We start from the raw sequence: 25,941 nt of genomic DNA on the forward strand, positions 1-25,941 counted from the left end.
ACTACCTTCTTCCTCAACTGTCAATGTCACATCAAGCATTTCCTTACACAGCTTTGACACTTAGTAGTCATCGTTGACCGAAGATGGTTGATTGGGTCCTCGGGTAGAGTTTCACCATGTTCCCAGAGGTTTAATCCTTGAACATCGGCGTTTAGCCATTTTAAATTTATTTTAACATAATGTAGATTTATTTATAATCACAACCATTGTTTGGTTCTGGGGCTATTTTGCAAGTATTCAAGTAAATAATCATAACCACATTTTTTAACTTTCACAATTTCAACCATCTTTTCAATTTTAATAGTGGGATTACTTATTTGATTTTAGATTCACTGATGATGGACCGATAGGTTTGAAAACGTTCTGATGAACTCATTTTATTGAATCCATTGGGATTCTAAAAATTTTTAGTAAATATACCTTTTACATAGAAGTGTACAACCCAGGGAACTACCCCTTTTTAGTTTATTTTTTTAATTGTTAATGAGAAAGGTTTCTTATGGGGAGACGGGCATTGACAACTAAAAAACAATGTTTCAGAATGAAATAAGCGCAAAAGGCTTATCAAGAACTGATAGATTAAGGTTTGAACTTGAATTTAGGTACTTCGTAATTTCAAAAATGATATTTTATACTGATGTTTTTGAGTCTTGAAAATCGTCATCTTCCGCTCTTTTTTCAATTTTAAATTGTTTATAACTGGAAAACGGTCAACTTTAGAGAAAAATTACAAAAGACCTTTTTTGTTTAGATTGACCTAGTAAATCTGAAATAATATCTGCCGGAGTCGATTTTTTTTTAATTTATAAAAAAAAATGTATTTTTTTAATTATTACCTAATTAATTATAGTTAGAACAAGATTAGATCGGGCAACCCTTGTTTTTTGTAATTGTTAACATGCTAAATTACATATCCAACAATTTTTATCCGTTAAACAGATCGGTGCAAATCAACCTTACATCGTATCTCTGTGTAATAAAAGAACAAACTGGGATAGGTATAGAGAAGAAATAAAATCATCCATTAACCTAAACTTGCCTCTTAAAAGTGACAGGGACATAGAAAATGCAGTCACTCACTTAACTACAGTTATTCAGCAAGCTGTTTGGTCGTCCACTCCAGAAATTACCTACACACACAACTCCGAGTCGTATCCTGCTCAAATAAATACACTTATACTGGAAAAAAGAAAACTAAGAAAGAGGTGGCAGCTCACTAGACACCCAGAAGATAAAACAAATTTTAATAGAGCTTGCAGATTACTCAAAAGAAACTTGATCCAACATAAAGACAATGGAATCAACAATTATTTAAAGAACCTCTCACCTTCAGATGATACAAATTATTCTCTGTGGAAACTAACAAAAAAACTTAAAGACAACGAACAAATGAATATGCCAATCAGGAAACTAAATGGCACATAAGCTAAAACTGACAAAGATAAAGCTTATACTTTCGCAAATCATTTATGCGAGGTATTTCAACCGCATCAGAGGGAAGTCTCAGCTGAAGAAGAAGAAGATATTCATGAAGTCATAAACGCACCATATCAAATGGCTCCGCCTATTAAAATTTTCAAGAAATCTGAAGTAGAAGAAGTAATTAATAATCTGGAGAATAAGAAGTCACCTGGGTATGATATAATATCTAGTTTGGTCCTAAAAAATCTACCCAACGAAGGTGTAAGCTTAATTACTTATATATTTAATTCAATATTAAGAACAGGTTACTTTCCACTCCAATGGAAAGTAGCTCAAATTGTTCTAATCCCAAAACCTAATAAGGATCACGCGGAAGTATCTTCATATCGTCCAATAAACTTGTTGCCTATTATATCTAAAGTGTTCGAGCGGCTTTTCCTGAGAAGACTAGAGCCTACATTAGACAGCAACAATGTTTTACCTAATTATCAGTTTGGCTTTAGGAAACAACATGGTACCATCGAGCAAATTCATAGGGTAGTAAAAACTATCAGAAATTCGCTCGAACACAAAAATTACTGTACAGCTGCATTCCTAGATGTCTCACAGGCATTCGACAAAGTTTGGCATGTAGGTCTTATCTCCAAGATTAAATCCATATTTCCTTATCCCATAAGTTCACTATTAAGATCCTATCTGACAGATAGATTTTTTCAAGTCAAAAGAGGAGGGGAAATTACTAACCTGTTTCCAATATGTTCTGGAGTTCCACAAGGAAGCATATTAGGACCAACACTTTACTTAATATACACATCGGATCTTCCAACCACCATTAATACAACAATTGCTACATATGCGGATGACACAGTTATAATGGCTTCAAATCCTATAGCAACAGAAGCATCCGAGGTATTGCAAAATCATCTGACTGAACTAGAGAGCTGGTTTAAATTGTGGTGAGTACAAGTCAACAGTTTAAAATCCACACAAATAACATTTACTTTAAAAAAAGGTGTCGCGCCTCCGGTTTCTATAAATAACACTCCACTACCAGTCAATACCGCCGTAAAATACCTGGGAATTCATTTAGATAGTAAACTTAATTGGGGCACCCACATCTGGAAGAAACGTCTTCAACTCGGCCTAATCTACAGGAAAATGTATTGGTACATGAGTAGGAAATCAAATCTTAGCCTGGAGAACAAAATTATGATTTATAAATGTATTTTAAAACCGGTGTGGCTATATGCAGCACAAATATGGGGAACAGCTAGTAATACCAACATTCAAAAACTTCAACGGTTCCAATCAAAAGTGTTGCGCCAGATCTGCAATGCCCCTTGGTATGTTACGAATCAGAGATTGCACCACGACCTACAGCTACCAACAGTTAGCGAAGCAATATCTGCTGTAAATTCTAGATACAAGACAAGACTATCCTGCCATCCAAATCCACTCGCCACGGACCTGCTCAACATTTCTCATGAAAGACGATTAAAAAGACCTGACCCTTTGGACCTCTAGTACATCTGGACATCAGAGCAACAACAGAGTGCAGTGAAATAATCATGTTTTAGTTTTAGTGATTTTTAAACTTCTTTCGTATTTTTATTCATGTTCCTTAGACTTTTAATAATCATATTTTTATTGTCTGAACTGTCCACTATACTAAATTTTATCTATGTATTATGTTCCAAGTAATTGTTATGTTTTATTTTAAAATTATAATGTTATATGTCTTACTGGGTGCTCGCCACTGGGCGGCTTCATCTGTGTTATTTTTCAATAATATTATGTATTGCTTATTGTTTGTGATCAGACAGATTGCAATAAACGTTGGATGTAAAAAAAAAACATCGTATCTGAGTATGTGTTTGATTCATTCGCTTATGGTGGATGATAAAAAAATTAGGTAATTTTAACAGCTAGAGCCTTGTATTTCGTCAATACATGGTGTTTTTAAATAAGTATGGCAAACTTTAAGGGGTAATTCTGCATGAAAAATAATGACAGTTTGCTTTATACATACAAGTATATTCGCAAATGCTTCGCTTCCAAGATAGTGGATGTTGAAATTTTTCTTACAAACTGACGATTTATTTATTACTCCAAAACCGGTTAAGATATGCGAATGATATTTAGTGGGTTTTAAAAGGTAGTTATTGCGCATTTTTTTATATACAATTTAGGAATTTAATATTCATCATTGGTGCGCATACAGGTAATATAACCCTTACGTGCGCCAATGGTGAAAATAAAATTCTAAATTGTATGTCAAAAAATGCAAAATAACTACCTCTTAAAACCCACCAAATTTCTTTTGCATATCTCAACCGGTTTTAGGGCAATAAATAAACCGGCAGTTTGTAAGAAAAATTTCAACACCTCCAATCTCGAAAACGAAGTATTTGCGGACATACGTTTATAAAGTAAACTGTCATTATTTTTCATGCAAAATTGCCCCTTAAAGTTTGCCATACTTATTTAAAAACATCCTGTATTGATGAAAAACAAGGGTTAAAGTACATAACTTTTTTATTATCCAACATAAGCGAATGAATCAAAAAACAGAATGTTAAGAAAACATGAGGCTGTAGTTGGGTTTTAACGCCTTAATGGACAATTTTTTGTGAAAAAGACCGGCCAAAAATATCAATTTATTTTTAATGTAAAAAAGCGATCCTAGTGCGAAGATCAGCCCAATTAGTACAGTAAAACCTCGATATACCGGACTAATTGGGGGGACGGGGTGTCCGTTAAAGCCGAAAGTCCGTTATATAAAGATACGTTTAAATTAAATCAAAAAACTTTTTATTAATATGTACATTGTATTATAAATGTTATTAGATCGTCGAGATGTGATCTTACCTCCGATAACTTCATTTTTGGCAGTGTTGTTTTGTCTTCTTCGCTATCTTCACTTCCATTCTCATTTTTTAGGTTCATAACTTCATCTGTTCTTTTACTTTCAGTAATGATGTTGTATCCAGGGCAACCTTCATCTATTTCTAGCCATTGTAAAACATCTTTCTCAGTTGCTTTCTTCTCCGGCACTATTATTTATTCTACAGAAATCAGGAACTTCCAACCCTTCTAAATCTATTACCTGCTGCATCTTGGCCATCAAAGTATAACGTTAACAGAACGTTGTTAATTTTTTTACATTTGATCGGATTTTTTGTCCGTTATATCCGAAGTCCGTTAAATAGAGGTCCGTTATATCGAGGTTTTACTGTACTTGCATTTATCCGATTACTGAAGTATTCGTCACAAAACTGTCACCGAACGATCACAATTTTTGTTAGAATAATCGGAAGGTCTATGCGATGAACGATCATTTTTTTGTTGGAACGTATTTTGTTTACTGCGCAGGAGCGTGATATATATCTTGAAAAATAAGCGAATCAGAATATGAATACGCAAATTTGTCAGAAAGCGGCTCACAAGGAAGAGATAAGTTGTAAGTGATAAGTACAAAAAGGATTATAATATTTTATACTGGAATAAGTAAGTGTTATACGCTCTGAGCTTCGCTGGTGTCGCTAACTAGCGGACTAATAATAAAACTTTCACCGGAAATTTTTTAATTTATTTAATTTTTATCGCGTAATATTTAAGTACAACGCAAAAAAGTAATTAAATTGTAATCGATTTTTTTAAGATTTTGCTAATCATTTTGACGTTCTATTGATGAAATATTAATTTCTTACTTCGGATACTTTCACAATATCGTGTAGATGGCGCTAAGATTAATAATTAATTTATAATTACGTATTTTTTATGGGAAATAAGCCACAATTTTACTAAAAAATGAATTTATTAACGTTTCAATAGTATTTTGTATTTTGACAACGAAACCCGATTTGGGCTTCGAAACGTTAATAAATTCATTTTTTAGTAAAATTGTGGCTTATTTCCCATAAAAAATACGTAATTATAAAAATGTCACAAGGAAATAGCTTCAGAACAAAATTAATTTATAATTACATATTACGGAATATTAAAAAAACTTAAATTCAGTATTTAAAACGTAAGTATATCTAAGGTAAAAATATATACCACAGCTTTGACCAACTAATATTTTTTATAATTAATGTTTTTAATTTTAATTTTAAATTAATCACTTTAACATTTATGTCAAATTTCCAGGAAAGGTTCCCTGACTTGTCACTACTGGCGCTCACGAACTTTTAAATATCCCCTCTACGTACGAGCTCACAGCGTATAGCTTACAATCCCATGTAAATGATAAATATGAATAAAACAACTGTTTTTTTTTTGCTTTCACATTATTATTTTCGTAATTGATGGATTATAGCATATAGCATAGCATATACTGACAGAAATTCCCATGTCAAAAAATAACTTCGAGATAGAACTGAACATCATTAAACAAATCGCAGTAAACAATGGCTATAGCGAACAAACAATTAACAAAATTTTAAACCAAAAACTCCATAAGAAAGCCCTGAAAATAGTCTATCCACCACCACAGAAAGAACCCAGTACCTTCTGCTCTATCACATATACTGGCAAGATAACAACAAAAATAACCAGATACATAAAAAAGAAAGGAATAACACCAGCTTTCAGAACTAACAACAACTTAAGGAAATATATTAAGAACAATAAGAGCCGAAAGAGAAAACAACTACAAAGTAGTGTTTACAAACTAACTTGTGGTGACTGTCCGAAAACTTACATCGGTCAAACTGGCAGAACCTTTGACAAACGGATAGCAGAACACAAACGGGCTTTCAACAATAGAAAAACAGACACTTCTACATACGCACTTCACCTTCTAGATCATAAACATTCTTTTAATGAACAGTTTCAAATTCTGCACATTCAAAATAAAGGCCTTAAGCTATCTTTGTTAGAATCTATGGAAATTAATAAATTGAAAAATACAGATATAATTCTGAATGACCAACTCGAGACAAACAGCTCCCCACTCCTCAACCTCTTCAGTTAAAGACTTTTAAAAAGACAAACCCATAGTAATCTAAATCACTTGAGAAAGGCACTCTGCCGAAACAGCTGTAGTCACATAGTTGTAATAAATTTTGTGGAAGTATAGAAAACAAACGTTTTCAGTGTTTTATTGTTATATTATTATTTTCAATTCTCGATTGCATTTGAGTGTGAAAAATTATAGTAAGATTAAAACGACGCCGCTCGAACTATCTCGAGTGTGCACAGTTTGGCCAGTTTATCGCACTCGAGTTAACTCGAGTGTACACGTTAAGGGGTTAATTTCAGTATTTTATAAAAAATGCTAGAATATTCCACAGGGTGACGCGAACTTTGAGAAAAAAATCACAATTTGATTGGTACACCCGGTATACAATGACAATTTACCTGGCTAGCAACAATATTATTACAGCGATATTGTTTAAGGAATAAGGCTATACAGTCGACTCGCTTTAATTCAAACCTGCAATAATTCGAACCTCTCTATAATTCAAAGTTATCACGAGTTCCCTACAAACTGTCTTTACATTTCGAACTAAATCAATACATTTTTATACACTTGGTAATTCGAACGAAAAAAATCATTGCTATATAACAAAACGACGCTTTAATTCGATATCATCGTCGTCCAACACTCGACAATTCAAAGTTGCAGAGAGAAAAATGCGAAAAGATTGTAGAAGTACAGTTTTCTGTACTTTTTCTTCTGTACTTTCTTTTTCTGTACCTGCTTCAAAAAATCCGGTTTCTTAAAAGAAGACCAGGAAAATCTTCCAATACTTATGGATAATGAAGAACTAGCAATAGAGAACCATTAGTTGACATCAGCGGTATGAGTTTTTCTGACTTTGTTCAAGTGGATGAAGATGTTGCTGTCTCAGGTTCACTAACCAATGGCGAAATTTTATCTGCGACAGATACGAATGAAAAAAGTAACGAAGAAGATGAGTATGATACATAAGAACCTTTGGCAGAGGTGTCAGTTAAAGAAGCAAAATCCTCATTCGATACTTACAAACCTTCTGTCTACAAAACGAAAGTAATGAAAAATCATTTCAGGCATTTTTTCTCTTAAAAAAAATTATAGAGCAGTCTGAGCAGCAGTAATGTGCGTTGAAGCAAATCAGTATAATACAATTCTTTCGAAAGATTGACTAATTCACATTATGAATACATACATGTATGTACAAGAATATAATATGTACCTCTAAACTTGTGTCATCATTATAGAATAGCAGTTAATAAATAATAATTGATCAACACTTAATAATTCGAAGTTTTATTTATTTTCTCTCACAAATTTCGAACCATTTGATATTTCAAACACTCAATAATTCGTAATATTTTAAGAGTCCCTCGAGTTTCGGATTAACGAGAGTCGACTGTACCATGTTCAAAAATCGCTTAAATCGGCGACCAATTTTTAAGGTGGTGCGTTAATTACTTGGAGAAGTGTATTTTACTTAAGAAAGCTTCCTCCTTGAAAGAACTTTTTCGGTCATAGTGGAAAATGACTCCAGCGTTCCACGTGCAGTAGCCAGTGGCGTCCCTCAGGGATCAATATTAGGGCCTATTCTATATGAGTAATGTTGTATCGTTTAATCTGGATATAATAATAATTTTAGACGGTATAATCCTCTGATATCGGTATAGGAAGTTAATGATATGGGTGTTATGGTCAACTAAATATTAAGTTAGTCTACTCACACATCAAAAATAGGCAGTACAGCTAACTCTGCTTTATACTTAATATCAAAAGCTTTTCATAGAATGTCTCCAGACTTGTTTTTAAAAGTCTACAAAAGTTATGGTAGACCTCACCTAGAATTATTGGCAGTATCAGTTTAGTTATCCCATTTTCAAAGAGACTAAGAAAGCTTAAGTTGTTTCCATTAACTCGTAGACGAGAAAGAGGCGAAGTCATATCTACTTATAGATTTCTTAGGAGAGATTTTTGGGAAACCTAAATTTTGGGAGTAATTCAAATTTCCCGCGCCGTAAAGCTTGTTTGTAATTGGTCCAACTTCAGGCAAATTTACTCCACTGTTATCAAATTTTGACACGATTGGCATTTCATAGGTTAATTAAGCTATATCATTATAACTTAATTTTTTATATTTTCTGAGTTATTCCTTTAATTTTTAAATTTTTAGTCTGTTTTTATATAAAAAAAGTGTTTTTAGAACTATTTAGCGACGTGTTAGTATAATATAATATTTATGGATTACCGTCAAAGGCCGATGTGATCAACGAAAAAAGAAGATGTATTTGGTGATATTTCTAGTGAGTTTCTTGGGTGTGAATCTGTCTTTTTAGTTTACTCCTCTTGATTTAATAACAAAACTTAGCACTGTATAGTACAAAGTAAAATGTGTAGATAAAATTTAGGATTGCATGGTTTGTGAGTTTATCTGGTACTGTGAATCAGTCACTTGCGTTATTTTCTAGCTAAATGAAAGATACTTAATACAATGAACAGAAATATGAACAGAAATGAAGAACATTGATATTCACTAAATAGGCTATTGATTATATTCAAAATAAGATAGCTAAAGGGAACTACAACGTTAACGGGGTTTTATTATTTCATATGTTCAATCGACATCTATATATGAAAAAACCGCGGAGTGCTACCATTTAAAGGGGTGCGTTTTTGAAAAATGAGTGAATTAGTCCCTGGGCACAGGTTACATTAGGGTGAGTTCTATGCACTTTTGGTACAAACATATCTACATAAAAATTGTTCCTGGTTAAATTTCCTATCTAAATAATACTTTTTAAAGTCAATGATACTTTTTTTTACAAAAATATATTCAAAAGAAAAAGCACAAAGAAACCCAAAAGAAAGAAATTTTGTTTTTTGTCCCATAACTTTTGTCCACGAGGATATAGGTATAGATATTGCTTTGCATAAAAAAACCTATATATTTCTTCTTTAAACTGTTGTTTAGTAGAGGTAATTAGGATTTAACGTTTCCGAAATATGATTTTTCAAAGTTCGCCACTCATAGCAATTTTGGGCAATTTTCCTTGTTATTTCGCAAATATTGTTCTGTAACTTTTTTCTACGTAACTTTAGGTACAGTCGGAAAAATGAAAGAATACCCATGAACGAACATATAAAACACGCTGTATTTTCCTGTCACCGTGTCACAAAGAAAATTGTCCAGTGCAAGTACATGTAACAATAATTATTACATGTACCTGCGCTGGCCAATTTTTTGTGTGACACGGTGACAGGAAAATACAGCGTGTTTTATATGTTCGTTCATGGGTATTCTTTCATTTTTCCTACTGTATATGCAATGGTACACGTAATAGGAATAGAAATCAATTACCTTTAAAATGGTCTACTGTATAACGTTGTACGACTTTTTTTAAAGAGATTATGGTTTTTCAAGTTTTTATATTTTATAATATAATATAAAAATAAAATAATATTATTATATAATTTATTATAGAATATATTATATATTATACTTAGTTAGTAGCCCGAATTACGAAGTCGTATCCCGGCGTCCCGGACAAGGCTTCCGGGCCATCCGAATTTTCAACATTTTGGTAAAATTCTATTTTGAAGTTTTGGATACGTTATTCTTCTAATTCACATAAAATTGAATTGGTGGGACGAAAAAAAGTCAACAATTTCTAGAATTTAATTCTAATACCACATCCAAAACGCATGCATTTTATATCGGTGGACGGTGAACTTTTTTTCGTTTCTGTATTTTAATTATCCTCTTCTGAAAAAAAAATGGCCCGATTTTCATTGAAAAGTCCCGGATTTCACGTATTTTTTTCAGCTTTGTCCCGGATTCGACTGAATTGGAGTTGGTCACACTAATTATACTATATATAGTATATATAATATAATATTATATTATATATTATATAATACCTAATATAAAAAAATATTATTTTTTATATTTTTTACGATTATTTTTGAAATTTCTTATAACTTTTTTTTCTTGTACATGAATATGAATATACTATATATTGCTCAATAATGAGGGCTTACTTTCTGTTATTTAAAATGGTGTATCATTTATATTTAAATATGTAATGGAAACCGAGTGATTCTTTGATATTTTTTTACCTGTATTATTTAAAATTATTTCTTTTACAAAAATTACATAAACATTAGTCTTAGAAAACATCACTTTAGTTAAAATTATTTAAACAGTTGACATTTAAAAAATCTTCAAAATCAAAGTCCATCTCTTCGTTAGCATTAGCTTCAATATTTTCCTCTGACACCTCAGTTATCTTAGAGTTCCCACAATTAGTACCCATGCACATGCACCCTTTGCAGAATATTGAACAACTAATTCCTATCTTCCTATTACCGCAGCTTTTTGTACATCCTTTGGTACATTTACATTCTATTTTTTCAAGCAAAGCTTGTGGTGCAGGAGCTTTGACAGTAAATATTGGAATTAATCCATATTTTGAAGTTTGCCTAGCCGAGTCAAGTGGATCCAAAGTATTACCTATAAAAAATAAGATTCAATCATAACACACAATCACATAAAAAAGTTATAATGAGGAATTTAAAAAATAATCCTAAAATCAAAAATCGTTGCAAGTACTTATTACATTTTGAAAAAGCATATCTTATTCAAAAATAATCCTAGAATTTTTTATAATACACCATTTTAAAGTAAACAGAATAAGCTTTCTTTTTTATTATATAATATATACCTAAATGTAAAAAAAAACAGTTATAATGGGAAATTCAAAAAATAATCGTAAAAAATATAAAAACTCGTTAAAAGTATAAAGTCTTGAAAAAGATAACCTCTTTAAAAGAAGTCGTACAACATTATACAGTAGAACATTTTAAAGGTAATTGATTTCTATTCCTTTTACATGTACCATTGCATATGGCTAAAGTTACGTAGAAAAAAGTTACAGAACAATATTTGCGAAATAACAAGGAAAATTGCCCAAAATTGCTGTGAGTGGCGAATTTTGAAAAATCATATTTCGAAAACTTTAAATTTTAATGACCTCTACCAAACGTCATTTTAAAGAAAAAACATGTAAGTTTTTTTTCTGTAGAGCAATGTCTATACCTATATCACCGTGGACAAAAGTTATGGGACAAAAAACAAAATTTCTTTCTTTTGGGTTTCTTTGTGCTTTTTCTTTTGAATATATTTTTGTAAAAAAAAGTATCTTTGACTTTAAAAAGTTATATTTAGATAGTAAATTTAACCAGGAACAATCTTTATGTGGACGTGTTTGTACCAAAAGTGCATAGAACTCACCCTAATGTAACCTGTGCCCAGGGACTAATTCACCCATTTCTCAAAAACGCACCCCTTTAAATGGTAGCACTCCGCGGTTTTTTCATATATAATAGAGATTCATTGACCATATGAAGTAATAAAACCCCGTTAACGTTGTAGTTCCTTTCTACAGTACATAATCAATAGCCTAAAAAAGAGTAAAAATCTAAAGCAAATAAATATTTGACTAACCTGAGGCCATTGTGGTACCGACTCCTTTCAAATTTGAGAGCGCTGACATCGCCAACTCAAGATTGGGCAATTTTCTAAAGGCTCTCTTCGTTTCTGCCATAACAGCTCTAGGAGTGTTAACCTTTACCAAATACGATAATTGGGGGAAGAACTTCCCCCTGGTCTGTTTCCATTTCATGCATTGTACCAACTCCTCGTGTACTAAGTGGGCATCTTTGCCACGACTTTTGATCCTTTTCGGTAGTTCATTCTGATACCTGCAAACAAAGAAAATGAGATTAGCTTTATATAAATTGATAACATGGCAAAATTTTAGTTCATGTGTAGGAAAAAGTGAAGTGGGAAAGCAAATTAGTTGGATTTTAAAAAATTGCATTTAATATGATTTGTTATTAGCATAAAAGTAAAATAATGTGTAATAAATAATGTATCACGTTGTTATACCAAATTTGTAATCAAAATGTTATTTAAGTTATATAATTATCAACTATATACCCCAGATCAGTGATACTCAACCTCATGCGTCTCTAGTGTTTTTTATGCGGCCCGAAGGCTAACTAAAGGGCCCTGTAAACGATCAAATTATTTGTTAAATTTCACGTGTTTTTCAAATTATTTGATAGTGTGCCGATTGAGGTGTGTTTGTGCGTGAGGCAGGCAATTCAATGACTTTAATTTTGAAATATTGAAATTTTTAAGAACTCAGTTTAAAAAGCAGGCATTATTAACTTTTAATAATAAATTATTAAAGTTAGTGAACAAATACTTATTTTAAAAATAATCAATATTTATTTACTACATTGCAATTGAATCAAGAAGCTTCTATTCTGGTAGACGGCAAAGAAACAGACAAAATTTGCATTTAAAGAGGTGTCAGACAGGGTTGTGTGTTATCCCCAACTTTGTTTAACGTATACTCAGAAATAATTTTTAATGAAGCCTTGGAAGGACAATGTGGAGTTCGAATCGGGGGAGAAACCATTAACAACATCAGATATGCAGAAGACACAGCGATCATGGCTGAAAATATCGAAGATCTTCAATTCCTTATAGATCCAGTCACTAGAGAATGCTCCAATAACGGACTTAACATAAATGCAACAAAGACAAAGTTACTTGTGGTTAGTAAACAAGACGTCGGCCCTATGCAACTAATTGCCAATGATGAATCAATAACAAAAGTTAACCATTTTAAATACCTAGGATGTTGGATAAACGAGACACTAAATCCGGATGAAGAAATTAAAACTCGTATAGAAATTGCAAGAGGAGCATTTATGAAACTTAGATCTATTCTGAGCAACTCTCAGCTGAACTTACAACTAAGAATCAAGTTCCTAAAATGTTATGTGTATCCTGTATTACTATATGGATGTGAAACCTGGATCATGAAGGTTAACATGATGAACAAATTAGAAGCCTTTGAGATGTGGTCGTATCGTAGAATGCTCAGAATATCTTGGGTTCAACGCATTTCAAACAGAGAAATCTTAAACAGAGTAGGTCAAGGCGAAGGTGACTTAATGAAGATGATAAAAAAGAGAAAACTTGAATATCTGGGGCATATAATGAGAAGTAGCAGATACAGGATGCTGCAGTTAATACTCAATGGAAAGATCGACGGAAAAAGAGGAATTGGTCGAAAGAAATATTCATGGCTCCGAAACCTTCGTCAATGGACTGGCTTATCAGCAGATCAATTGTTACATGCCGCACAACCCGCACAAGATCGAGAACGATATCGGCAAATTGTTATGGAAGCTACCCACGCCTAAAAATTTGGGCACGGTACTTAAAGAAGAAGAAGACATTGCAATGAATTATTTAGTAATCACAAGAAAAACTCAGGTCCGGATTAACAAAAAAAAAATAAAATAATTGTGACTTTGAAACAACACCCTGTATATTGAAATTTTCAAAATCCGTTAGCATATTTGAGAAGAGCACAAAACTAAGTTTAATTGCTTGATTCAATTTTTTGCGCAGACAATTTAATGTCATTAATTTTGAAATTATATCATAATTTTTTTTTGAAAGCTCAAGTATAGAGTTCCTAAAAATTCTGACAATTTCAAAATTAAAGTCATTAAATTTTGTGCACAAAAATGAGAAGCGAACCATTAAAATGAGTTTTTTGTGCTCTTTTCAAATGTGCAAACGGGTTTTGAAAATAGGCGGGTCAATAGACAGGATGTTTTTTCAAGTTCACAATTAATTTATAATTATGTTTAATCCGGGCCTGGATGTTTCTTGTGATTCGTAGTTGGGTGGTTGGGTTCTAAATGTAACATATGTGTACCAAATCTTAAAAAAATATACAAGGCTGTTCTAAAGGTATGGGGCTAGAAAAATGGGCAAAATCGGTAAAACACCCTTTAACTCGGTTATAAAAATCGGTGGGGAAATAAATTCGGTATGTCTAGAACCGCCTCATTTACCTCTATTCACTATTTAAGTATTTTCGTTTTCCAATTAAACACACTGTATACTACAGTCAATAGTATTTGATACTACTTCACCTTGATTGCGGCCTGCAAGCTGTTGCAATGGCTACTATGAGGCCCAGAAAAGAAAAAGGTTGAGTATTATAGCTGCTCTAGATTAAAATTAAAATTTACAAAAAAAATGTAGTTCACTAATAGTACGCGGCTGAATAATTGGTTGCCTACTATTCGGAGGAGTATATTGTTACAATAAAAAAATGTAAGTGTCTCGACCGTGAAGATTATTCGTTTAAAGATAACACTATTTTGGTGTATGAAAATCAAATTTAAACAAAATAGCATGCAAGCTCATGTAACGTAAAGACAGTATGTTTCGTCCTTAATATCTGTCACATATTATGTCAAGGCATGCATCACTTGATGAACTAAACGCGTGAGTAATAAGCTATTACTCACGGGTAAAGTACTGGTCGTTAGTGGTCGTTAAGTATTCGTTACATCTATTAGTGATGTAACGAATGTCATTTTTTGAACATTCGCGAATACGAATGCGAATATCTGCTACCGACATTCGCGAATGCTGATGCGAATGCGAATATTCAGTTTTTTTTTAATTTTGTTTGTATTTTTGTAATGTTTTCTAAAGTTCTAATGAGAAGCTAATGATATTTAGATTAAATCAATCTGAATCTTAAGCTTTATTACATAATAACAAATAGTAAAATAATGTGAAGGGTGATAATGTGATTATACGAGGTTAAGTTACCTTTTCTTAATAAAAAAAGATAAGATGTGAATAAATTTTGATTTTATTAACCTAATTTTATCCTCAAATTATTTTTTTTTTCTGATGTTCATATTCGCAAAACATTCGCACAAATCTCGCGAATACGAATGCGGATGCGAATATGCAAAAATATGCGAATATTCGCGATTGCGAATGCGAATACGAATATTCGTTACATCACTACTATCAATTCAAAAATAGTGTATAATGAGCATGTTATTAAACGGCCGTAGAAAAAAAGAATTTATTATTCAGTTGAATTGTATACATGTATGGTCAGCGCAATCTTTCGATATTCGAGAATTTGATATAAATGTGAATGTAGCTTCACTGTATATAGACAATTATTATTATTATCACTTCGGAGCGCTAGCTTTGATGCTTTTAGGTATAAATACCCAGAGACGTTGACGCCGTATTGTGTGAGTATAAATCAGGCACGGTATTGTTCCGACGGGAGTCACAAGGCTGACTTTGATTTATTTTGAAAATTGAATCGATTACGTTGTTATCAGATTGTCGATAAACTTAAAAACAAGGAGTTGCGGCTTGGGTGGTTTAGTAGATTTTAAAGAAAGAGAATTTAAAGAAAGATACAAACGGGAAACTAGTCTTGAATACTAACGAAAAATTAAAGAGATGGACAGAATACAACAATGAGTTCAAAGACAATAGAACATAACAAAGAGAAGTAGAAGTAGAAGATAATGCGGTTTTAACGGTATTAAAAGAGGAAATTATACGGAACAAGAAATTCAATGAAAGCAAGCTGAAGAACAAGCTGGCTTTCGTGCGGGACGTTCAACGGTAAACAATCTCTTCACTTTAAAAATATCAATAGAAAAAAGAATACAGAGAAATCAGCAAACCCACTTCGCTCTTATCGACCTAAAAAAAGCCTATGATAGTGTCCCCATAACAGAACTATGGAAGTCAATGAAAGCCATCGGTATCGATGGAAAACTCATACAACAAATGCAACAAAATTGCATTTGGTTGTCTTTTTAAAGACAGATCACATGCTATAATTTTTTTGTGACGGATATTCTTGAGTTGGGGTTGATTTCATGTAATCGAATGAACTATCTTTCAGTAAATCGTCCCAGGAACGCAACTCATAAATATTGGCAATATCATTATTTTAAATTCTTCTACTTTAAAATGTATAATATATGTCTGAATTGCCAATATAAATGAGTCAGATTAAATAAATTATTAGAAGAATTTTTTTGCTTAGCAACAACACTTTTGTTTATTTTAGTAGTATTTTGTATTTTGACAACGGCACCCGATTTGGGCGTCGAAACGTTAATAAAATTATTTTTTTCATTTTAATTGTGGCTTATTTCCCATATAAATAATTAATCATATTCGTAGATATATTAGATATATAATTCATAAATAATTTTTTTTTCGATTATAGCTCCATCTATCGACAACTAGAATAAATGTTACAAATGTCTATAATCACCGACGGGCCTTTTTTTCTGTCACATTCAATTTAATGAGTTAGAAAGAAATCGAAAAACTGTGACGCACTGAAAGATGCTCATGAGAAAAAGAATAGAAACATCACTAGATCCCTCAATTCAATTTTATGGGACAAAGATATCAGGAAGGAAACAAAGAGAAGAATATATGAAAGTATAATGAAGAGCGCTACAATCTACGGTGCAGAAGTTTGGTACATAAGTGCAAGAAATAAAAAGAAGCTACTTAATACAGAAATGGACATTTTGGGGAGAAGTTGTCAGGTTCCGAGATTGGAACATGTAAGAAATGAAACAATTAGAGAACGTATGAAGGTGGAAAAAACTATAATAGACAATATTGAAAAGAGACAGCTGACATGGTTCGGTCACGTTAAAAAAATGAATGAGGCTGGCTGGCCTAGAAAAATATTTGAGTGGGTCCCACCGGATAGAAGAAAAAGAGGACGACCACGGAGAAGCTGGAGGGACAATATTCAGGAGGCAATGGATTCGAGACAGTTAGATGAAAATATGTGTTACGATAGAAAAAATTGGAAGCTGGGTATGGAGAGACGGCGACAGCCGTAGAAATCTAATATATAATAAGATATAAAAAGAGGAAATTAAAATTGCATTAATGAAGTCCAGACACACAAGAAAAAGAACACGAAGTATTGCGAGAAATGGGCAAAGAATACGATATAATAAACACAATAAAAATAAGAAAGTTACAATATCTGGGAGACGTGATGAGGAGACAGCGATATGAAATTCTAAGATTGATAATATGTACAGGAAAATATAAGAGGAGGAAAAAATAAGAGGTTATTGATTGAAATTGAAAAATTTAAAACACTGGTTTAAATATAGTTCAGTAGAACTCTTTAAAGCAGCGGTAGATATAGTAAAGATAGTGATAATGATATCCAACCTACGATTGGGAGAGAGCACTTAAAGAAGAAGTTTAAAATATAGGTCGTAAATACTCAAGCAGCTAATAGTTAATATAACTCAAAGAATGCATGAGAGCAGAATCCCAAAACAAGTAGAAAACTGGAAACCGCTATGTAGAAAAAGCAGAGGTAGACCGAGGAAAAGTTGGCAAGCGGGAATAAACAAATCCATAAATGAAAGAGGTCTGCAAGTACATCAACGTGCAACGTGCAGACAAAGAGGAATGGCGAATGGGTATCGGAAGAAGGAGAACGTTGTAAACCGATAGTGTAATATAATAGTTCAAGCATGATACTAGAATTCCAGCTATTTTTTAACCCTGTTAATTAAATTATAAATATTAAGCTTGTATTATTCCACTGAAGTTTGATCACAATACATACTAAAAAATTTTCCGTGTTGATTGATAGGTTTGTATTTAAATATTATAGGAATTGTTTTCATAAATTTTTTGACGAGATTTTATTAATACTCATTTGATATATGCAATTTAAATGTTTTTACCGTCTTTTTTGTCTGACAGGTTAAATAATGTTTTTTAATGCAACGAGGTGTTGATGTTTTTTGATGATGAGAGCTTTTTGTTAAATGTAAATTAAAAATTATGAAGCTCATTAACAAAACCATTAAATAATTATCTAATAAAAATTTATCTCATTACCAAAGACAAAATAAATATGGTGTTTTATAAGTAATTTTAATTCTTATTGTAAAGTACAGAATGATTTCCGAAATCGCACCATCTGTATTTAAGCCACGTAACGATCAAAGAATCTTAGTAAGTGATATATAAATAGTAATAATTCTCATGATGAATGACTACATACATTACTTAAAACTTTACGCGGTGACATACAACCAAGTGTTAAATAATAATAATAAAGTAATAACAAGAAAAATTAAGAATATTTTAATTCCTCGTGATTTGTTTATAACTAGTATAAACCATAAAATGTTTCTTCTTACCGTACCCGTTCAATACAATTATTTTAAAAATGTAACAGAATTATTTCTGTGCACCAAAATTAATGCATAATTTTAAAATAAGTATAATTTTAGCCGGTAAATATTTACTATTTACCAATATACCGGATATTGTAAAATTTTATCGGTAGAACTGCAAAAAGGATGGTTTTTATCATGTTTTGCAAGTTGCAAGTGAATTGAAAACATGATAGCAATTCTTCATTTTATTTTCGATATATTTTGGTTTGAATATGTTTTGCTGAATTTTAAAACCAGTTTTTCAAGTTTATTTAGTGTTTTCCTTATGCGAGCTCCACACTCTCGCCGAAGTCGATCGAGGTTCAACAAGTACGAGAGTGTAGACGGCCACCTTGTGTAACTTTACCTCACTTCGTTCTACTTCCATTCTCTGTCAGTCTGGAGCGTCCGAGTCAAAGGGATCTTTGTCGGTATCGCACTTCCTCGCGAAGTAGAACGAGTGTGTAGAGAGGGTACTTCGGACTTCGATCAACTTTGGCGAAGTAACTTCGCCGAGAGTGTGGAGCCCGCTTTAAAGTGAACTCGAAATTTGTCGAAATTTGTCAGGATACATTCAAATTGAATTTGACACGGAGTGACGGAGAAGACTTCGCGAAAATGACCTGCGCATGGAAGGCACCCATTGGCCCAGTATTGACCAGAGAGCATAGAAGATAAAGTCAGTTGTTTACAAAGATATTGTTTTGAATAATGAAAATTGAGGAAGAATATTTTTTACCGATCAATCCAGATATTATCTTTTTTCTGATGATAGTCGAAATAGAGTATAAAGAACACCTGGGGAACGCTACGTGCAGTGTAACAATGTAAGGATTGTATGATGGTGGCGCAGGAATGGTATGTAATGGTCATGATAATACCAATCGTGCAGCGATATCGTCAGGAGGTTGGAATTGCTTCCATGGTTTGGCCTGCCAGAAGTCCCGACCTCAACCCTATAGAATAGAACATATTTGGGATATCGTAAGGAGATGGCTACGACAACTACCTATCTCACCAAACACATTAAATCAACTGTTTTTGTCATTTATTGAACTTTGAGATCAAATTGATTAAGATGCATAATAAGAACAGTAATAGAGGCAGTCATACACACCAAAGAAGGCAATAGGTACTAACTTTTAATTTAATTGTTTCTTTACAATTTTCTATTTTGTTCTTTTTTTATATGTCAATTAGTCAGATTTCTATACATTTCTGGTAAAAAACAACATTTTATTTTAATTGTTAAGCCTTAAAAAATAAAAATTTATTTATGCTAACATTAAAATTATGGGGTAATTTTGATGCACAGTGTAGTTAAAACACTATCAAATTATTATAGCAATGTTACAAGTAGTACGTTATCAAAAATCCTATTGCTTGTATTATAGTGTAGTTTAAAACTGCATAAGCATATTCTGAATAAAATAGTGAGCACGTGCATAATTTGTTTACTATTTAAATAAAACATTTTATTATATTGCCGATACATCCAACTTCAGAATGAAGCAATCTGTTTCAAATTTCAGTACATACGAGGGGACATCGATATTTTATTGAATTAAATATTAATTATTTGTTTTAATGTTTTAATAATAATGTTTGTTGTAACAATTATTGTTTTTTATTACAATGATCGTTCTAAATAAAAAGCTTTATATAAAAAAAACTTAATCAAAGTAATTTCTCTATATCACAGCGTATTATACCTATACAGACATACTTTTGCTTTAAGTTTACTACAGGAAACAAGGCCAGTAAACAAAAAAAACAGCTGACAAAATCTTATCAATGTCTGAAGGTTCTAAAAGGTAGTAAGTAAATGAGGGATAGCTAGGCTGAAGACAAATACTTGAAGACGTACTTACAGCTAATGTAACTTTGTTTTTTTACATAATCATAAAAAGTGAAAGAACATTTTTCCCTACTTCTACATTTTAGAGAAAAATGATTCAAAGAAAAGTTGTAGATTTTAAAAAGTTTTTTTAGTTTGTTAGTTTTAAATTAAGATACATAAACAATATGATTCTGTCTTACAATCATTATTTCCATTGCTTATCAACATTATGAGCTGATATTGAACAGATTATAAATCAAAATCTAGATTTTATGATCCAATTTATAGATGGCATGGTACGAACGTCAATGAAAATTGGGATCATTCCCTATGGTAGGGGAGCCCAAGCGGGGATTTTTGCAGTTACTCAAGTGCGTCAGATTATCATATGGGGAGAAACCTGGTACCCTGCAGATGTACCTCTACCATATATTAGCTCTTAACACAGGGGAGTTCGTTAAGGGGGGCCCGAAACAAAAATCTATCCTTAAAATACTCGAAAAAGTCAGATTAAGATAAGGTAAGTTAAGGACATGCAAAACAGTGTACATTTAAAAAATCTGACGATTTGAGCGGGGCGTAACGAAATGGGTGAGTTAAAAAGTTTCACAAAAAAAAAGCGAATAATTCGCGAAATGAACGTTAGATCGAAAAACTAAAAAATACGTGTTCAATATTTTTCAAAAATCTATCGAATGGTACCAAACATGACCACTACGGAGAGGGGTGGGGGGTAAATTTAAAATTTTAGATACAAATCCCGCCACATTTCGCAAAATAAACATTAGATCGAAAAATTGCAAAATACACTTAATCAATATTTTTGAAAAATCTATCAAATGGTACCAAACACGACCCCCATGGAGGTGGGGTGGGGGTTACTTTAAAATCTTAAATAAGAGCCCCAAATGTTTATTCCAGATTTGGATTCTTTACGTAAAAATAAGCAACTTTTATTCGAAACATTTTTTCAAGATGTTTTTGATGGCGCTGTAATCGGAAAAAACGATTGATCGAAATGGAAAATTAAATGAAAAAATGGAAAATCCTCACTAAAATGGAAAACTTAAACTTTTTTTGGTTTTAGGACCAAATCTTCAAAACCTAATAGGTCGCCAAAGCGATCGAGTGACTGCACATTTAGCATACTTCGCTCCCCTACTACTAGAAATCAAATGTAGGATAGAGAACGCAAGATCTGCATTTGAAAAAATGGCTAAGATATTCAAATGTTATGATTTATCAATACCCATAAAAATCAGGTTACTACGTTATATATTTCCTATACTGTTGTACGAACTTGAGTCGTGGACTCTCATAGACCGCCACCTGCAAGAAAATTAAGACTTTCGAAATGCGACTCTATCGTCGAATCCTGAAGGTAGCTTATACCGACCAGGTTACTGATGTATCATATAATAAAATATATCGATGTATAATTTTTTTTGCCATACCTGTTGGGACGTGATTTGGGAATTCCCCGCATGTAAAAGTCCTTATATGTTCGCTAAATTATTTTCGACTCGGCTAAATTGGTTTAGACTAGGCCGTACTAGTTTATCGTGAAGTGTGAGTCTTTATTATATCAGGATAAACTAGTTTGGCCTGATGTGTGTGTATTTGTATCAGGATAAACTAGTTTGGCCTAGGACAAACCAAACTAGTTTGTCCTATCGCGCGTAGGCCAAACTAGTTTGTCCTGAAATCGGGTTTGGCCGGTAACATATTCATAAGTTATGACTTATTCAAAAGTCGGCTATTGATTTAAAAAATTGTAACATTTTATGGTAGTAATAAATACAAAACTCATAATAAATGTCATAAAAACAAGTACATAAAACTCATTGTTCTAAATGTTATTCGGAATGTAGTTGTGTGATTAAATAAACGAGACACATTGTAAAAGATAATACTGAATATCCCATGAACTCATAAAGTACGGAGGAAGAGATTTGACCAAAAAATAATGGACCGAAACAAAATACCACAAGGATTTAGATCTGACATTGTAATACCATTCTTCAAAAAGGGAGACAAATCATACCCGGAGAATTACAGGTGAATTAATTTATTAAACACAACACTAGGGGCCGGTTGTTCGAACGTTAATCAACATTGATCACTATCAAATACTTAATTACTGTCACAACTGTCAATGTCAACTTTGGTTGGGTTGCCGAAAACATAATTATTGATGACAATTATGAAATTAGTTAATCAATTATGTTAATAATTGTTATGTTAATTGACTAAATAATCTCATAATTATAATTAACTATGTTTTCAGCAACCCAACCAAAGTTGACATTGACAGTTGTGACAGTAATTAAATATTTGATAGTGATCAATGTTGATTATAATTAAGTCCCCCTAACAACTATCAAATAACATTAATGATAATGATATCAAAGAACATCAATTATCATTATGATAATTAACATAATTGATTGATTAATTAATTATTAATTAACATAACAATTATTAACATAATTGATTAATAAATCTCATAATTGTAATTAATAATGTTTTCAGCAACCCAAACAAAGTTGACATTAACAGTTGGTGACAGTAATTAAATATTTGATAATGATCAGTTGATTCCATTTTTGATTAGCGTTCGAACAACCGGAACTTAAATTAACAACCAAAGTGACAACAAATGAACAGAAGAAGACGGTTTAAGGTCGGGAAGATCATGTACCAACTCTATATTATTTATATTTAGGCAAGTGCACGAGAAATCATTGGAATACAACAAACCGGCATATTATTTTATGTTTCGTGGAGATTAAGTACACATTTGAGAGGTTCAAATTAAAGGACGTTATCCACTTATTATGTACATAAGAGACATACCTCTAGGAATAATCAAAACCCTTAAAAAAAAGATAATAACACACTAAATGAAGCAAAGCTAAAAGTACAGATATACGACGGAGATGTAAAGTGTAAAACATCAAGGGATGGGTAAAAAATGGAAGAGTAGAATGGAACAAACATGATCATATGACAACAAATAGAGTAGTAGTAAAGACAGTTCCCCAATTGGAATGCGATCAGTGGGAAGACCACGAAAACGATGGAATGACAATTTACTGAAGGAACATTGAAAAATAGACACTGTTATGGTGGTACACGAGTCTTTACTACCCTAACAATGGGGTTGATTAACTGGATACACTATTTTCCCATTAAATACTTTATTATTATATTAGGTACATTTATTAGTGGTTTCTAGTACCCAGTTGACGATGGAATGAATGTCCTCTCTTCGAGGTACTATTAAACATAAATCTTCTTCATATTTCTTCATTATTTGATTTTTCATTTACTTTATATTTCATATATATCTTGTTTCATATATATTCATCATTTTTCAAAATTCTTCATTTATATATCATTTACTTCATAAATTCTTCATTTTCTAACCCTTACCTACTCGGTGGGTAGTTTTTCGCAACTTTAAACCTTTGAATTTGCTTCCGGTCCTTTTGCACGCCCTTAGTCGTGAGGTTTGTTCCAAAAAGACAAAATGGATAGTTGTGCGCTTAAAAATCTTCTTCTACGTCTCGCATCCCTAAATTCCTATTTAAACCTACTGCTCCCCGTTAGTTGAGAATAGGATTACTTCAAAACAAAAATTGGGTATGCTAAAATCTTCTGATCTTCATTTTGTACCATTTTTCTTGACAAGAGTGTTTTTTTTTTTTGTTTTATCTAGATTGTCTTGTATTAACTATGCTTTTAATACATTTAAAATCAGTTATCTCATTAATTAATCATCATAAAACATTTAAAAATCATATTTATATTAGAATTCGACCGATATTAACAAAATTAAAATCGAAAACCTATTATCGGCATCTAAAAAACCTCAAAATTCAATAAAAAAAAATCGAAAGAAAGTGTTGATAAAAATAGACTATTCTGTTAAAAAAAATCACGGAAAAAATCTCTTTACCTAACATTATTCTACACGGAAAAAATCTCTTTACCTAACATTATTCTACCTATCATTATTCTATCTAGCATTATTATTTTTCAATTAGTCTACCTATCATTATTCTACCTAGCATTATTCTTTTTCGATTATTCTACCTATCATTATTCTATCTAGAATTATTCTTTTTCGATTATTCTACCTATCATTATTCTATCTAGCATTATTATTTTTAGCATTGGTCTACCTATCTATCTATCTATCTATCTATCTATCTATCTATCTATCTATCTATCTATCTATCTAAATGCCCCGTCTAAGTAGGTCTGGGTTACCCGTTACCACCGTACTGTCATGCCTACGTAAAAAGGAAAATAAAGCCTCGAGACAGGTAGTAGTAATACCCTCCACAGGAGCAGCTCTGATTAAGGGGAGCATCGAATTACAAAAATTTTGAAATCTTATAAGCGAAACCTTAGTCACTTTATATTATTCATAGTAAAAAAAACAGAATAATAAAAAACAGATTTCATCAGTGGCTCTTTCAAATCTCTTTCAAATTTAAGATGAGTTGTTGATCTATTTTTTATAAAACAAACTTCAGGAACAAAAATTTTAGTCGTTAAGTTCAAATGTATCCAGATCGGGGAGAACTAAATTACCAGTCCTTAATAAATTACCGGTTACGCGTATGAATTGAATTTTAAAGGCTTACGGTACTTATTAATTTATATTTATAATAAGGTAAGATATTTATATAATACGCTATGTCGTTTACTAAACTTTAATAATTATTATCTTAACTATTTACATATAATAAAGATTAGACCTGTTTCATTGACGTTTCGATTTCCAGGTCAGAAGCTGAAACGTCAATAAAATAGTTTTAATCCCACATTTGTGGTTAAATTTCCATTACATATTAATTACAGTGTGTCACTCAGACAACAAGCGCACTGGGGAATCTGGGATAATATAAAGGCACGTATCCACTATGTTCGCGCTCCTTTAACTGTGCTCCTGTTGATGTTCTACTCATAATTTTAATATCATCTGCAAAAGCGGCCAGTTGAACCGTTCTGTTGGTCAGTAGGTTTCTTCGACCAGTTTGCATTTGCCTAACCGCTTACTCCAGTGCCAGGTTAAACAATGTTCGTCCGGTGGTTTTATAATTCGTACACATGCCTGAGTTTCATCCATTGTGGCTTTAATGAGTCTAATTAGCTTGTGTGGTATTGCAAATTCAGCCAATGTACACTATAGTCTGTTCCTTTCGACTGAGTCGTATGCCTGTTTGAAGTCTACAAAATAGTGCTAGACATATTGCTCTATAGTATTTCCGGTTGATTCTGTCCCTTTTCTTATAAATTGGTAAAAAAATATCATTTTTCCAATCTTTTCGTATTTCATTTTGCTTCAATGCTTCATTGCATATGATCCATATCCAGACTATGGCTTCCTCGCCCATCCATTTCATCATTTCTGGTTCTATTCTCTAGTCTCGATGTCCTGTTCTCCTCTTCCGTTGTGCTTAATGTGTCATTTGAGTTAAGGCTTGTGTGTTGTGTCTCCTTTTAGCTCGATACACTTGACCCAGCGATGCTCCAACTTCGTTATCCCGTCTGGAAAAACACCTTTTCT

General features: G+C 32.3%; 1 protein-coding gene across 2 annotated transcripts in view; it reads right to left on the bottom strand.

Annotated features, from left to right (window-relative positions):
* Window positions 1-25,941, bottom strand: part of LOC114331761 (uncharacterized) — a 193,926-nt gene that overhangs the window by 22,481 nt on the left and 145,504 nt on the right. For both annotated transcript variants that reach the window (XM_028281399.2, XM_050659709.1), the window contains one exon: window positions 11,880-12,136. In XM_028281399.2, coding sequence (XP_028137200.1) covers window positions 11,880-12,136 — 257 coding nt within the window. The remainder of the gene's footprint in view (window positions 1-11,879; window positions 12,137-25,941) is intronic.

The sequence above is a fragment of the Diabrotica virgifera genome, chromosome 8 (assembly GCF_917563875.1).
Source record: "Diabrotica virgifera virgifera chromosome 8, PGI_DIABVI_V3a".
NCBI lineage: Eukaryota > Metazoa > Arthropoda > Insecta > Coleoptera > Chrysomelidae > Diabrotica > Diabrotica virgifera.